This window comes from Manis javanica, chromosome 9, assembly GCF_040802235.1.
Source record: "Manis javanica isolate MJ-LG chromosome 9, MJ_LKY, whole genome shotgun sequence".
Taxonomy (NCBI): Eukaryota; Metazoa; Chordata; class Mammalia; order Pholidota; family Manidae; genus Manis; species Manis javanica.
The window spans coordinates 27,634,965-27,649,329 of NC_133164.1; the positions used below are offsets into that span (position 1 = coordinate 27,634,965).

Sequence of the window (14,365 nt, forward strand, 5' to 3'; positions counted from 1 at the left end):
TGTAGGAGCTCTTCATTAATACTTCCTAATAACTATGAACTTGTTGAACTTCAAGTGTGTGAATCTTCTGGTTTCCGGCTAACATTGATGTATTACTAATGGTGAGGACCTGTGATTGGGTAACTGACACAAGATTAAACAGGGGTCACCGTCTTGATGGGCTGGTTCCTACATGCCGCACTGCACAGAGAAAGTGGAGGCTTGTGCCAAGAACACTAGCTGGCAGTAAACCATGCAAGGAAGCAACAAAGCTTCCTCGAATTGTTGAAATGCTACCATTTCTTAAAATCAAAGAAACTATTCAGAGAACAGGTGAAAGTGTTTTTAGTGGAATTCCTATAAATCTATCAATAGAGTAGCATCTGACTTGGTTTGAGTTGGGTAAGGAAGTTTCTGGAAGGCAGTACTCTAATTCTTCCTAGCGGTTTCTGACAGCACAGCCATATTTCTAACCAGGGTATTATAGTCCAAATGTCTGGGTCCCCCCAGAATTCACAGGCTGAAATGCTAACCCTCAAAGATGAAGGTACGTTTGTGGGGCCTTTGGGAGGCAAAGTCAGAGGGTAAGTGGGTGTGCCACCCACAAGAGATCCCTAGCCCCTTCCACCATGTGAGGACGCAAAGAGAAGCCTCTGACCTACAGAAAGGTCCTCACCAGACCCAGCTGGCCCTAGTCTTGTACATCTAGCCTCCAGAATCATGAGCAATAAATTTCTTCCCTTTATAAGCCACCCACTCTCCAGTATTTTGTTATACAGCAGCCTGAACAGACTAAAACACAGGGGGAGGTTATTCTAGAAAATAAGCCCTGATCTTCACTACTTTATCCCTTTCTCATTTGTCATCTAAGACCCTAAAAGGCAAAACATCACTTTGCAAAGACAATGGCTCATTATGACTTGCCAGGCTATTACCTGCTGTCACACAAGGCAGGCGATCTGGGATCACCACTCCAGGAATCATCCCAGGAGTGTGAGGAAATCAGTCTAAAGCAGCCCTAAAAATGTGTCATTCCTTCAGCACTTAGTAAGTCTGATGAAAACTCATTAAAAGTAAATTTTAGATCTATTTTAGTAAAATTCACAAGCCTGCTTTCTAAATAAGTCATAGTTTTGTATCTGACTAGGACAACTGGATCATGGACGAGAGCAGATTCAACAGGACATTAAGGTGGAAACCCGTGCTAACAGGTCAAGCAGATAGAAGACGAGGAAGCCGACAGGACTTTCTAGAGATCTGGCTGTAAAAGAAGAAACAAGGCTGTAGTTTGCAGAGTATGTAATTCAAGGGGGGATAGTTTTGGGGATGAGGGAGACTTGCCCATTGACAGAATGAGGAGAACAGAACCACTGTAGAAAACAAGAGTGCACAGGGGAAGGGAAAGCACTGAAGAAAGGCCCTGGAGGTCAGACAGGACGGGTGGAGAGGCAAGGCGGGGGGGAGGGACAGCCTTGGAAAAAGTAAAATTATTTCTTCCTAACAGCAAGGCAAGACAATGGGAATACAGAAAATGCAGGAGGCCCAAGGATGGTTTTATAACCTCTTTCTTTGGAAAGCAGAAGGCAGTAATTCTGCTGAGAAGGCAGAGGCTGGAATAAAGACCCTGGGCAGTAAAGCAGCAAAGGTTTGGCCCCGCTGGGAGAAGTGAACAGTGGTCACCTGCGGGGAGTCTGTAGCAACACTAATCTCAACATGTACGCCTAAGCAAAACGTGAAGATGCCAGGGAGCATCTGTTGTGTGATTCTGTAAACGGCGTTTGTGTCGTATGGGTTTAGGTTAGACAGTTCGAGTGTGGTGGTCGGATTGTTTTGGAGATGTCAAAAGGACAGTTTCCTTAGAAATAATTAGTGACAGCCGGTTGTTTGCCATGAGGAATTTGAGAGATCTTGGGTAAAATCGTGCTAAGAAGTTAGATGGGTCTCTAGAAAGGCTAGATGGCTGTATTCATTGCCGGTGAAAGTCAGATCACAGCAACAGGCTGACACAAGGGTTGGCCAACATTTTCTGTAAAGAGCTAGCTAATAAATACTTTTGGCTTTGCTAGTCATCTAGTCTTTGTTGCAACTAGCTGACTCTGCCATCATAGCACTGAAGTATCCACAGGCAATACCTGAATGAATGAACGTGGCCATGCTCCAATAAAACTTTATTTATATACATTGAGTTGAATTTCACAAAATTATGAGCCATGAAATATTATTACTCTTGATTTTTTTTCCAATCATTTAAAACGGTGAAAGGCAATCTTACCTCATGGGCTATACAAGAACAGGCTAAATGTCAGATAAGACTGTAGCATGCCAATCCCCAGGCTAACGTATAAACCAGTGTTAAAACATTCACTCTGAAGCAAACGATTAGAACTGTACTGTAAAGGTGTGTCAGGTGTTGAAACATAAGAGTGACGGCCAGCAGCATATGTACTGTGGTTTTTCATACCATGTTATAATGAAGACCAAGAAAAAACTAAAAAGAGACAGACTAAGAATCCAGATATTAGAGTTCCAGACCCCAGGGCTGCCACATGCTAGTTCTGCAACTTGGAGCAAACCATGTACCTCTTAGTGCTGCAGTGTTCTCACCCGAAAAGGTTAGGTGTGGAGGAGGATATGAGCAGGGCTGTGGCAAATGTAAAAGTCTGCAGCATGCATTCACAAACTATTCAGGCTTCTTTCTCTTCCTAAAGAAAATGACTGAAACGTTTCAGCAAGTTTTAGCAAAAACATTCTCTAAATTCTGAGGAAAATATTCCAGAAGCTAGCTGGGAAAAAAGAGTACAGAAATTTTTCACCCTTTCACTTTTCCTAATTCTTTGGAATTTTAACCTGCCTTCTCAAAATGATGGGCATGCTTTTTACTTTTATCTAGACAATTTCAAAGACTGAGTCTTTTCTCAACTCAGAGGCAATGTGTTAAATACTGAATATTCGATAATTTGATTAGAATAGGTTTACAGCTCTCATTATTTATCCAAAAACTATTTCAGAGGAAACAGATGTCCCAAATGCCACATCTCTAAGAACTATGGTTTCTTCAAAAGCACAGGCCCCTAAGGTCATTGCTCTTAAACAATGATGCTCTTTTCCTGAGTCCTGGAAATCGGGGAAAAGGAAGCAAGGAGGGAGTAACGACCTTTCAGTCCTCTGCTCTCACTCTCCATACCACAGGGAGGCAGGCCAGGCAAGGAGAGGAACCCCTGACAGGGCCCTTTGCTGACACAGTTACAGAGCAGCCTAAAGCCGGTGAAGGGGCAGGAGATGTCAACTATTCTAATATTGTTCTCCTTTACGTTGGCAGAAGTTTTATCCAAACCAGAACATTCTGACCTAAACCCACAAACCACCAGGGTAAGATGACCCTCATTTTCACAAACCATCATCTCAAGTATAAGCTTCCTACGTGATCACAGTATATAGTGCCATTCCTCGAGCCCAGAACCTAGAGAAATGTCTGCACTAAAATTAAGGAACTTTGGCAAAGACAGTGTCTTACAGACTCAGTCTCATAAACTCTGACTGCCCCAACTGAAGTACAAGTTTTCTGAAAAGACCGTAAGTTCACTTTAAGTAAGACTGTTTACTTGGCACCAACCCAAGCAAGCCCCCTGGAATAGTAACAGATGGCGTGCAGCTTATCTGATTTACTATTTTTATTGGGTAAACTTGAGTAGCATTAATTTCTCCACAGCTCTCCACGACCTAATAAATAGGCATATGGGATCTAGGAAGCCTTACTGTGACTTTCAAACAGGTGTTCACTGGGCTCTTTCACAGATATACACAAAATGAAGGGGATTCAAATGCATTTCCCAATGTAGTCACATAAGGAGAAGGGCTCAAAAATTGGAAAATGTCCCCAGTTGGTATTCTTAGGGACTATTTAAGCAGGCTATGTTAGTCATATACCCCGAGGGTCTCAATCTTCAAATTACAGCTAGACAAACATACTGGGTTAATTTGAATCTCTCCTATGGTTCTAATTCATTCAAACTATGATGACAAACGTTAATGATTTAAAACCAGTAACCATGATGTATGTGAATATTTATATATACATATTTTTGAAGTTTGTTAACATATACATGTTTATTTGTATATATTTATACATATTTACATGTTTATGTTTTTAAATATATGCATATAAAACCCCAGGACATTATAATAATAAATATTTCAACTTCCAGTTGTTTTCAAAGTGTAGTTTATTTCATGACTAAGCTTTTGAATTATCTCTCTGATCAAGGCCCAGTGTTTCAGAAAAGCAGAGTCTACAAAGCCTTGCATTAACGGACACAATTTTTTAGAGGTCCCAAGATACAGGCATGAACACCTACCAAAATAAAATTTCACTGCCATACAGGTAAATTTAATCCATCATAAGAATAGTAGGAAAGCAGTAAACAACTATTTAGGGGGATTCTCTGTTTTATTTTCTCCTTATTGGGGTTGGTAACAAAATAGCATGTCAATTAGGGATTATAACAAACATTATTAAAATAAGCAGTAACTTATGACAATGAATAAACACCTTTCTAATCATAGAGGAAATGCAAAACAAAAAGCCACATAGAAACACATGCATAATTGGCAAAAGAAAGGAAAGGAGGACTTTTTAAGGATATATGGCAAACATATATGCATGTTGCTGGATATAATGGGGTAGAAACAGCAAGTTACATAGGAGCACCATCCCTAATTATTTGTTACTTACTGCACTAAGCCTCATTCAAAGCAAATTCTTTGAGGCTACCGTGAACATAAGAGCAAAGACGTGAGGGAGGCTCACAGCGATGACGATGTGTCAACTTCCAGCACACTGGAGTGACAGCAACTGTCAAGAGATCCTGTATCTGCACAAAGATTTCAGTATGATTCCAGATTATTTTTCCAATGAGAAAGGGAGTCCTTTACCAAGCTTACCTAAAAGGAATTGCACAGACTAAGTTTTAATTTTGTGTTCCCGATTTGCCAGAGCACCTCAAGACTGGAAACATAAGCTAGATGGAGATAACATCTTGGGCCATGCAAGGAGAGACTGGGCAGCTTCCAGGAGACAGACATTTGATAAGCTTCTTAATGTCTCAGCTCAATCTCTGTGGCTTTTACAAATGAAAGGCCACCTTCGGAGCACTGGGTTAGTCGATAGTTTTCTTCTTCATTGGCTAAATTTAGAAACACTCGATCATAATAACAACTGAGACAAGAAGGAGAACTGGTACCATATGAAGATAAAAGAGAAAACTCAATGAAGAGCTAATATCTATTCACATTTGCTTAGTATGTAATCTCAGAGGAAATAAGAGATGCTCACAGGGAAACATGATCCAAGACAGTAACTGCAGGGCTACCCTATTTGTGAAAATAATATCAACACTCCTCAAATGTGACCCGTCCTGATTCAATGGTTATGGACATTAAGTATCTTAAGGCAAGACAAGCTTTTATTAACTGGCCCCATATTAAGTGAGACACATATTGGGTGTATCAAATTACTTACATAAGCTTTCTGGCCATTTTTTTTTTTTTTAACATCCCAGCCTTAATGCATGGATGTACCAAAAACTCTAGATTAGTCTTATTCCATCCAATTTAGGACACTAAGTGAATTAATGCTGCCCATCAAAGTTCTACAGATATTTGTTATTTATATTCTAAAGGGTTGGGGGAAGTGGGAAAGAATAAAGAAAATAAGGAATAAAAAAAGACTGTCAGAAATGGAAAACATCTAAGAACAGAAGTAATAAAGAGGTTGCCTTGAATTTTCTACTATTCTCAAATAAAATATTAAAGTTTCGCTCATGAAACTTTTCAATTTGAGATCCCTAACTCTAACAAGGGTGTTTATTTATAGATAAAACAGACCATCACCCCCAAATTAAAAAAAAGTTATAAAATATAAATAGCCAAACTAAGGATTCCCTGTATTTTTTGGTTCAGTTTCTGAATAAAAAACAATATAAAGAACGTTCTGAATTAGGACCGTGTCTGTATATTGATATAGCACTACACATTTTTCAAAGTTATCATTTCCTGAAATCTTTCTAATAGCCCTGTGACATCTATTAAAGGCCCCCTGCCCTTAGGCAACACACTGAGAACCAGCAATGGTGCTTTAATCACAGACTTAGGTCGGGATGAGACACTAGGGGCACTAAATCTAACTACAAGATCGAAACCCTTCCACCAGGTTCATTCATTCAACACCTTCCATGCGGCGGGAACTGTTGTAGGCATTGTGATGGTCACAGCACTGGACAAAACAGACTCAAATCTCCACCCTCAGAACTAACATTTTAATGAGCACCACCATGTGATTTCTTCTCTTTTTTTGGCTTGGCTAGTCGGATACCAATAAACACCACATGTGCAATTGGTTTCTTTGCTTATCTAAAGAATTTGAATGTATTCAAATTAATAAATCACAAAAACCAAACATGAAGAACTTAAAACATGCTTGAAAACGTATTAAGCATTGGCAACTCACAAGGAAACAGAGGTATAGGCCCCTATTCTGAGATGCTTCATCTACTTGGAAAGCATTAAACATATTAAAAATGAAAAGATGTTCATAAAATAGAGCATTTCCAAATGGAAGACAACAAATATTGTTAGGACCACTTTCAAAAGAGAAGAATCAACCAAGATACTGTGTTTTATCCAAGATTGTGTCTTCAAATCAGGGTCCAGTGTTTCAGGGGGAAAGAAAATATTATTCTAGGCTTTCTTACTTAATTTAATACCAATAGACTACAGGCTTAGAAGTATGGGAAAATTTATCTTTCCGCAATTTTACTTTTAATGTTACTTTCTGCAATTATGCAGAAAAGCTATTTACATTATTCAAATATGTTAGTAAAGAGACCTGATATTTAACCCTTTGCGGTGTCTGCTTCACAAACATCTTTATTTAATCCCTTACGACAACTCCACAAATAAACATAACTGCAGAAGAGGCTGAGAAAGCTTAAGGTACTTGTTTGTGCTATTTGATACATAAGACTTTATAAATTATGAAACTTGGGTATTAAAAAGAACGTTTGGAAAAGGGGAAAATAAATTTTGAGATCTACAAGTTTCAATTAATGTAAATAGTATAATTCATATGAGAATTTAAACATATCACATATGCATGAGTCATCTGTAAGAATAGAAAATCTTATCTATATTCTATCATCTTACACCAAAAATAATCATACTATTGAATCTTAAACACACATACTCTTAGCCAATTTAGAAAACTGTAGTTTTGAAGACAGAGCATTTCTTTTAGCAATATCTTAAAAATGGTTAGAATTCAGGTGCTATTCCCCAATAAAATGAAGTCTTTCAAAAACATCCCTTTATTTCCTTAATTTTCTTCAGAAAAACAAACTTTCTTCAGAAGGGCAGGATTTTCATAGGCCTGTTCTCACAAGCTCAGGTCGAACTTGAACACTTTCCACGGGTTCGTTTGCCTGTGATTACCAAGCTTTGGTATCTAGACCCAAGGTCACAAAGCTGTCAGATGCAGCACGAAGGCTATCTGAGCACCCTCCCAAATCAGGAGCTGGAAGCAAGGAGAGAGGCAGGCCCTCAAGAAGGTACGATCCAAAGGAGCTCATGAGCAGTCCTACGCGCCCTACCGTTGGGGGCAATCCTGGGAGAGCCCGAGGCCAACAAGCCCAACCCAGGTGTGCTCCTGTGGAAGCTGACTCCCCAGGCAGGGGAGACAAATGATTTGTGACCAAGAAAACAACAGAGTTTCCAGGGCACTGGGGTAAGAGAGAAGGGGAGGGAGGGAAGGCCAAGCGGCCAGAGGGGATATAAGGCCTGCCCAGCGGATACGCCTTGAATCCTCCTAGGCTCCCTCTCCACATGTTCTACAGGGAATTAATCTTTCATTTTTGAGTAATTTTCTTCCCAAATACATCAGGGTCAAGAAATAGAAAATAAAAATCCACAATATTTGTTCTCTAATTATTAAAGGCAGCATCTTATCTGAAGCCCCAAGCTAACACTAAAGAACACTTACCTACCCCTTGGTGAGAGTGAGACAGAGGCAAAGGACCACGGTACCCTCTCTTCACATCTGATCTCTACTCAATCCTTGTCATGGCAGTGGGTGGTCTTAGTGAAATGCCTTCAAATTTGGGGTGAGTGGGGGGACCACGTTCAACTAGTCATTTTGCAACCAAATGCGGTAAGATACGTAAAACCTAATTCAAGCAAACATGCTTGTGAATAAGCAAACAATGCTGCAAGCTGATACTAAAAGTGACACCGTCTTTTCTTCAGAAAGAAAGGCATGCTCGTAAGGAAAGTGGTGCAAAGACTCCACTCCATCTTAAAATATTTGAAGGCAAGACTGAAATTATAATAGTAGTTGTGATACTGAGTTCAAAAAGAATTAAACAAAATTCATTCACTTCACTGTTCGCTCACAGCAACAACACTGATTCTACCTTATAGCTGGTGTGATCAACAGGACAGAGTCCCCGTCCTGGGGCACCGCATACTCCACTGCAGGGAAACAACCCAGGTCTGAAAGAAAAGGCTCAGTAATATTTGTCACCTGAAAATGCAGATTGTTCAAAAAGAGAAATGTAGCCTCAACCAAAAGAAAATGGTTTAGTAGAGAGCTACCTAAAAATTTGAAAATATGGAATGCTCACATTCCTCCATTTAAATATTTTTGCTGTATTATGAATGGAGTTAAAACTGGAATTTCTGATATCCGTTAGTTAGCTATCATAGACAAAGGATCCCCTTAACCAGAAGCCAGTAAGGATTCTTCGATAAGGAGGACTAAATAGGAATTCCTCTCTATTCTCTTACAAAAGGCGGCCAGAATGACAGCTAAACACTAAACCCACAAGACAGATCAAGACAGAAGACACTGTCAGCTTAAGGAAGTCCTTTCATCCAGAAATGAAAAACAGATAAATATTAGGTAATGGACTTGCATTTCAGCATTCTCTGCTCTAAGGGCCCAAAGTGACGGCTAAGCCAACAAGCACCTGGGAAGGTTCTAGAATTGAAAGTACAATGCACTACTGCAGGTGGGGAGTTCTATGGTGAAGCAAAAACAGGACAACTGTGGGCGAGTCTGCATGCAAGGAAGTACTGAGACCCTCAGGCTCCCTCCCCAGCCCAAGCCACTGCCCCTCTCCTGACTTTGACAGGTTCTATAAGCTTAAATAAACCGAAACAGAAAGCTTCTAGATTTAAGATACCGTTCACAAGTAAGGGTACCTTACAAGAAGCAGGAGGATGGAGTGAAAGTCTGTCACTAGAGAGTGAACTCAGGGAGGGACTTACCATCCATGTTGCTCACTGCTGTGTCCCCATTCCCTATGATGGTGCCTGCCACACAGGAAGTACTTAATTAATGTGCAGCAAAGGAGCTTAGGAGTTTTTAGTCTCCAAGAATGTAGAACATCAAAAAAATATATCAAGGATAGAAAACAGAGGAAAATATAAAACTGGATCATCAATCTAGGAGATTCAACATCTGACTAAATGGAGCTCCTAAAAAGAAAGAATAGAGAAAACTGGAAGGGGGATGTGGATTACAGAGAAATGGAAGAAATGTTGCAGGGATAAAGTTTCCTGGTCAAAAGTGCCCACTACCTGTCTACCACAAAAAAATGAAAAAAAATTTCAGAATACCAGGAACAAATGATTCTAAAATACCTAAGATATTTAGATAGAAGTTTTCAAGAATCAGAAATAAAAATGGTACAGGACTTCAACAACAATTCTAAGGCTAAAATATAATGGAAAAATGCCTTCTAAAACTCTGTTGGACATGGTTTCAAACCTAGAATTCCATACCTAGCCCAAAGAACAATCAAGAGCAAGACTGATGATATAATGAAGGTATGTTTAGACACATGAGGTTTTTCAGAGTTTACCTCCACAAATCCTCTTTCCTCTCCTATTTGCCCCAAAAAGCAAAAGGAGGAAGTATTCTACCCAATGAGGGAATATTAGAAAAGGAAATTATTGCTTCTAAGAAACAGGCCATACAATGCTGAAGAGAGGATAGAAATCTCAGGAAGAGAGAAAAAGGAGGCCCCATAGCTATGTGCAGACCTACAGAGAACCAGTTCAGATTAGAATAAGAAGTCAGAGGACACTAGCAGGAGGAATAGTTAAAAACCAAAATGATACAAAACCCTTGGTGGATTTTTTTATGTCTAACTGTTCTGAGGAGGGTTCATTTGTAGAGCTTGGGGGTAAACTAATGACAAAGACCAAAGAAAGCAAGTAAGTTGTCTTTCCACAATTAATTCTAGGAAAAACAAAAAGTTTGATGGAAAAATAAATATACTGATAAACCATTGCATGACTTAGATATGATTAGATATGGCAATTCTGTCATAAGAATATTGATGTATCTTAAAATTGGTAAAAAGCTACATGGGAGGATACACAGAGAGAGAGCATAAAGGGGAAAACAGCTCTTAAAAGAACTGAACCTTCACCATCCAAAGCAGAAATTCACAAGTCAAGCAGGAGCCACATAGACATGGGAATTTAACGGGCAAAAAACAGCAAAACCAAAGCAAATGGCTTTTGTTAAGTAATTGCATCTGGACAATAAAATGGGCATGGCAGGTTGGGATGGGACTCTGTTTTCCTTATAATACCTTAAGACTGATACTTTCTAAAGTATAAACATATCACTTTACAAAATACAAGTTAAATTTCAAAAAAATAAAGAATTTTCATCCAATGAACAACCTATTATAATCGATGATTTCTTACTTCTTAAGAAGACTATGGATCTTTGGGGAAAAAAAGCATTTAGTCTCCCAGCAAAAGAGGATTTAGGTTTATATGCAAATTTACCAAAAGACTAATTTTGATTTGAAAAAGGTAGTTTTATACTTAAGCTCTCTTGTATGAAATACAGACATATTACATCATGAATTAAACTGGGGCACATCACTCACAATCTCATGACCTCACATTTCTGCTCTAGCCCCTTGTCAACGATAGGAAAATCACATAATCAGATCATTGGACTCTCAGTCTAAAAACCTCAAAAGCAACCATCAATTAGGATTTTTTACATTAAATTTAACAAAGCCTCCCTTCCATATAGTTTAACCTTGTATGTAACCTTGTGAGCAAATGAACTAAAGCAGGAGTCAGCAAGCTATGGCCTGGATGGTCCAAATCCAGCCTGTTTTTATAATATCCACCAACTAAGAAAGGTTTTTACATTTGTTAATGGATTTTTTTAAAAATCAAAAAATGAATGTATTTATGGCATGTGAAAAAAAAATATGAAAGTTGAATCTCAGTGTCCACTGATAAAGATTTATTGGAACACAGCCTTGTCCATTAATGTTTGTGTCTATAGCTACTTACTAGTTATGGCAGAGATCGTGTGGCCTACAAAGCCTAAAATATTTACTGTTTGGTACCTTTCAGAAAAAGTTTGTTGACCCCTGAGCAAAAGGACTCTAGTTCGTAATTTCACTTGGGAGTTCAAATAAAATTGAACCAAATTCTTACATAAAAATAAACATGTAAAAAGTCAGAATCAAGGAATGTTTGAAAAAAGAATCTTAGAGATGGTCAGTCCAACCTTTGGAAGAGAAAAGCCCAGGCAAATTTAATGGTTTGCTTAGGGTCCGTTGGGTAAACAGAAACAGAATCAGGAGTAGGGTCTCCCGACTTAGAGATGGTTGCTTTCTTAGATACGCATCTGTCTCAAGTTTTGGCCTGAATACTCCTTCATGCCCACCAAACTCTTCAACTTTCTATTTCTAAATCACATTTTGTTTTAGTTAAAATGTTAATTAAATATGCTTTTTCATTTGGCCTTCCCTTAATATTTAAAACAGATGACTGTGCCAAAAAAAAAAAAAAAAAGCACAGTATGCTGGCTAAGGACCATCTGCAGTGTCAGGGGGACCCAGGCTCTGCCTCTGCATCTGGGGTATCCGGCCATAGTAATCCTCTAAACTTCTCTACATTTCAGTTGTCCCTAGACATGAGTGTAGTACCTACCTCACATAGAATAAGTAAATGAAGGAGGTCAAAAACTTAATGTACTGACTGCCACAAAATTACAAACTCAAGAAATATTATCTATTATATACTTTGTCTTATCATGTGCAGTATTTTATAACCACTGTTTCTCCCTGAAGAGCTTCATAGGCAGCATTCTCACACTTCAGCATGCATGAGAATCACACTGGTGCATTTCAATGTAACTCCTTCGGCCCTGCTCCCAGCTACTCTGATTGTTTAATCTGGAAGGGACGGGAATCTGCATTTTCCAGCATCAGTGTGAATAGGATACAGGCAGTCCAAGGAACAGAACAGTGTTCCTAGATAATGAAAGAGATACTAAGAGGTTAAGAGACAAGCAAAAGCCTAAATGATTACAGCTTTAATTAGGAGTCTACTTTATCCAAATAGCAAGGAGTAGACTCCTACTACTTCTTTTATTGTTTTTGCTTTTACAACAGTCCAAATTTTTTCTTCATTTAAAATTGAGTTGAACTTACATATGTAAGTTAACTTATGTTACACACAATATGAAGATTATGTCCCAGTTTATAAAGATCAGGACTTCCAATTATACCTCCAACTAAATATTAAAGGAACTCAAAAGGCCCCTGAAAAGTATTCAGGTCCCCATGGAACCTCAGTTTCCTATCTTGGATTTCAGCCACACAACCTTACCATCCCCAGAGAATGTAAAACTGACCCATTTTATGTATTGATATATTTGCAAACAATGAAAAAAATACAATATGAATTCGTACTTTAAAATACAAACTAAAACAAGCTAAAAATCTGGCTAAAAACAAGCATGAAACTAAATATATTCTACACTGAGAAACCCTGATAAGTAACACACATGTAGTGAATTGCATGCAACAGCTGCACCTCAGGGTAAGGTTCTTCTATTTAAATGCCTATTCCAAAGCCAGTAACAAAAACAATAATGATAGTAGCAAGAGTTTATGAATGTACGTGTATGGAGTCGTAATTACCTTGCTCCAGTCTAAAGCACAGGGCGCGCCTTGCCGCTTCCATCTCTGGAGTCGGGTTATCCAAGACATGTCTACACCACTGCAGAGGGCTCAGGGATTTCTCTGATGATGTAAATGTCTTTGAAGAGCCAACATATAACCTTAAAAAAAGAAATCTACATTATAGGTATTATATAGGTATAGAGATTACCTCGCTTCTAGAGAAAAATATTTATTTAAGTTTCCATGGAAACAGAACTCACATTTGACTACTTCAGACACCAAATTATTTCTTAATAGGCAAATATATCCCCAAACAATATAATTTTTGTGGCTTAGTGGGAAGGACTTCAGAAGCTCCTAAGTGATGTCTCAGAGAGTCAGAGGTCTCAGGCTTCTGTTACTGACCTAACCTTGGCCGGGTACTGCGATGCCCCGACCACCTCACTGACATTTCTAGAAATGAACACCTGCATCTCTTTCTCGGGCAACAGAATCTTACATGAACTTGGGCTAATGTATGTAACCTCAGGCAAATCTTACATGCTTTAAAAAAAAATTAAGTCTAAAAGTAAGTGAAATTCAGTTGTTGTTTCTCTCAACCCTTAAATAATCAGATGTTTCCCATCTCAAACCTGCATCTCAAATTTGGCGTGTGCTTCTTTCTCATAAAAGCCAAACAGCTTTCAAAGATACAATTTCGGAAGAGCTGGCCTTCATCTACATTAGAGAGTAATGGGTAGGATTCGAAAATAACCACTGTGAGGTGCTGTAAGGTAAAGTGAAGATTTCCTCTCACTGATACACTGTGCTAGTAATAAGGTGGACTTCAGAGCATTTTCAGTGACAGGGTTATGCAAAAAGTGCCATCTTGAGGATTAACCAACAGTTGACTAAAAAACGGAAGAAAATTATAATCACTGGCTCTAGCAATTGACCTTGCTTTATAAAGCTGTATTCTAATTACAAATCTCATTAAAGCAATAATCCTTTAAAGTTACTGTAATTCTAATGAACATACTTGAAATAACATACTTCATCATTCACTCTTTGACTGATTATAATCAGGACTTCCACCTATTAGTTAATTTACCTTATCCAAGATCACTGGGGAATGTACTATTCTTTGATAAATTCTTCTTATAGATCAGGGATTGGCGAACTTTTTCTATGGCTAGCTAGTAAATATTTAGGTTTTGTGGGCCACACAGTCTTTCAAAACCACTCAATTCCACTATTGTAGACCAAAAGCATCATAGATGACAATGAATAAATGAATAAATATGGCTGTATTCCCATAAACTTTATTTATAGACATTAAAACCTGACTTTCCCTTAATTTTCATGTCATGGAATAGTACTGACTTTTTTTCAATCATTTAAAAATG

At 38.5% G+C, this 14,365-nt stretch overlaps 1 protein-coding gene across 4 annotated transcripts in view; it reads right to left on the reverse strand.

Moving 5' to 3' along the window:
* SLAIN1 (SLAIN motif family member 1) overlaps positions 1-14,365 on the reverse strand; it is a 53,731-nt gene that overhangs the window by 26,985 nt on the left and 12,381 nt on the right. For all 4 annotated transcript variants that reach the window (XM_073212464.1, XM_017653304.3, XM_037010296.2 and 1 more), the window contains exon 2: positions 12,999-13,138. In XM_073212464.1, the coding sequence (XP_073068565.1) occupies positions 12,999-13,138 (140 nt within the window). The remainder of the gene's footprint in view (positions 1-12,998; positions 13,139-14,365) is intronic.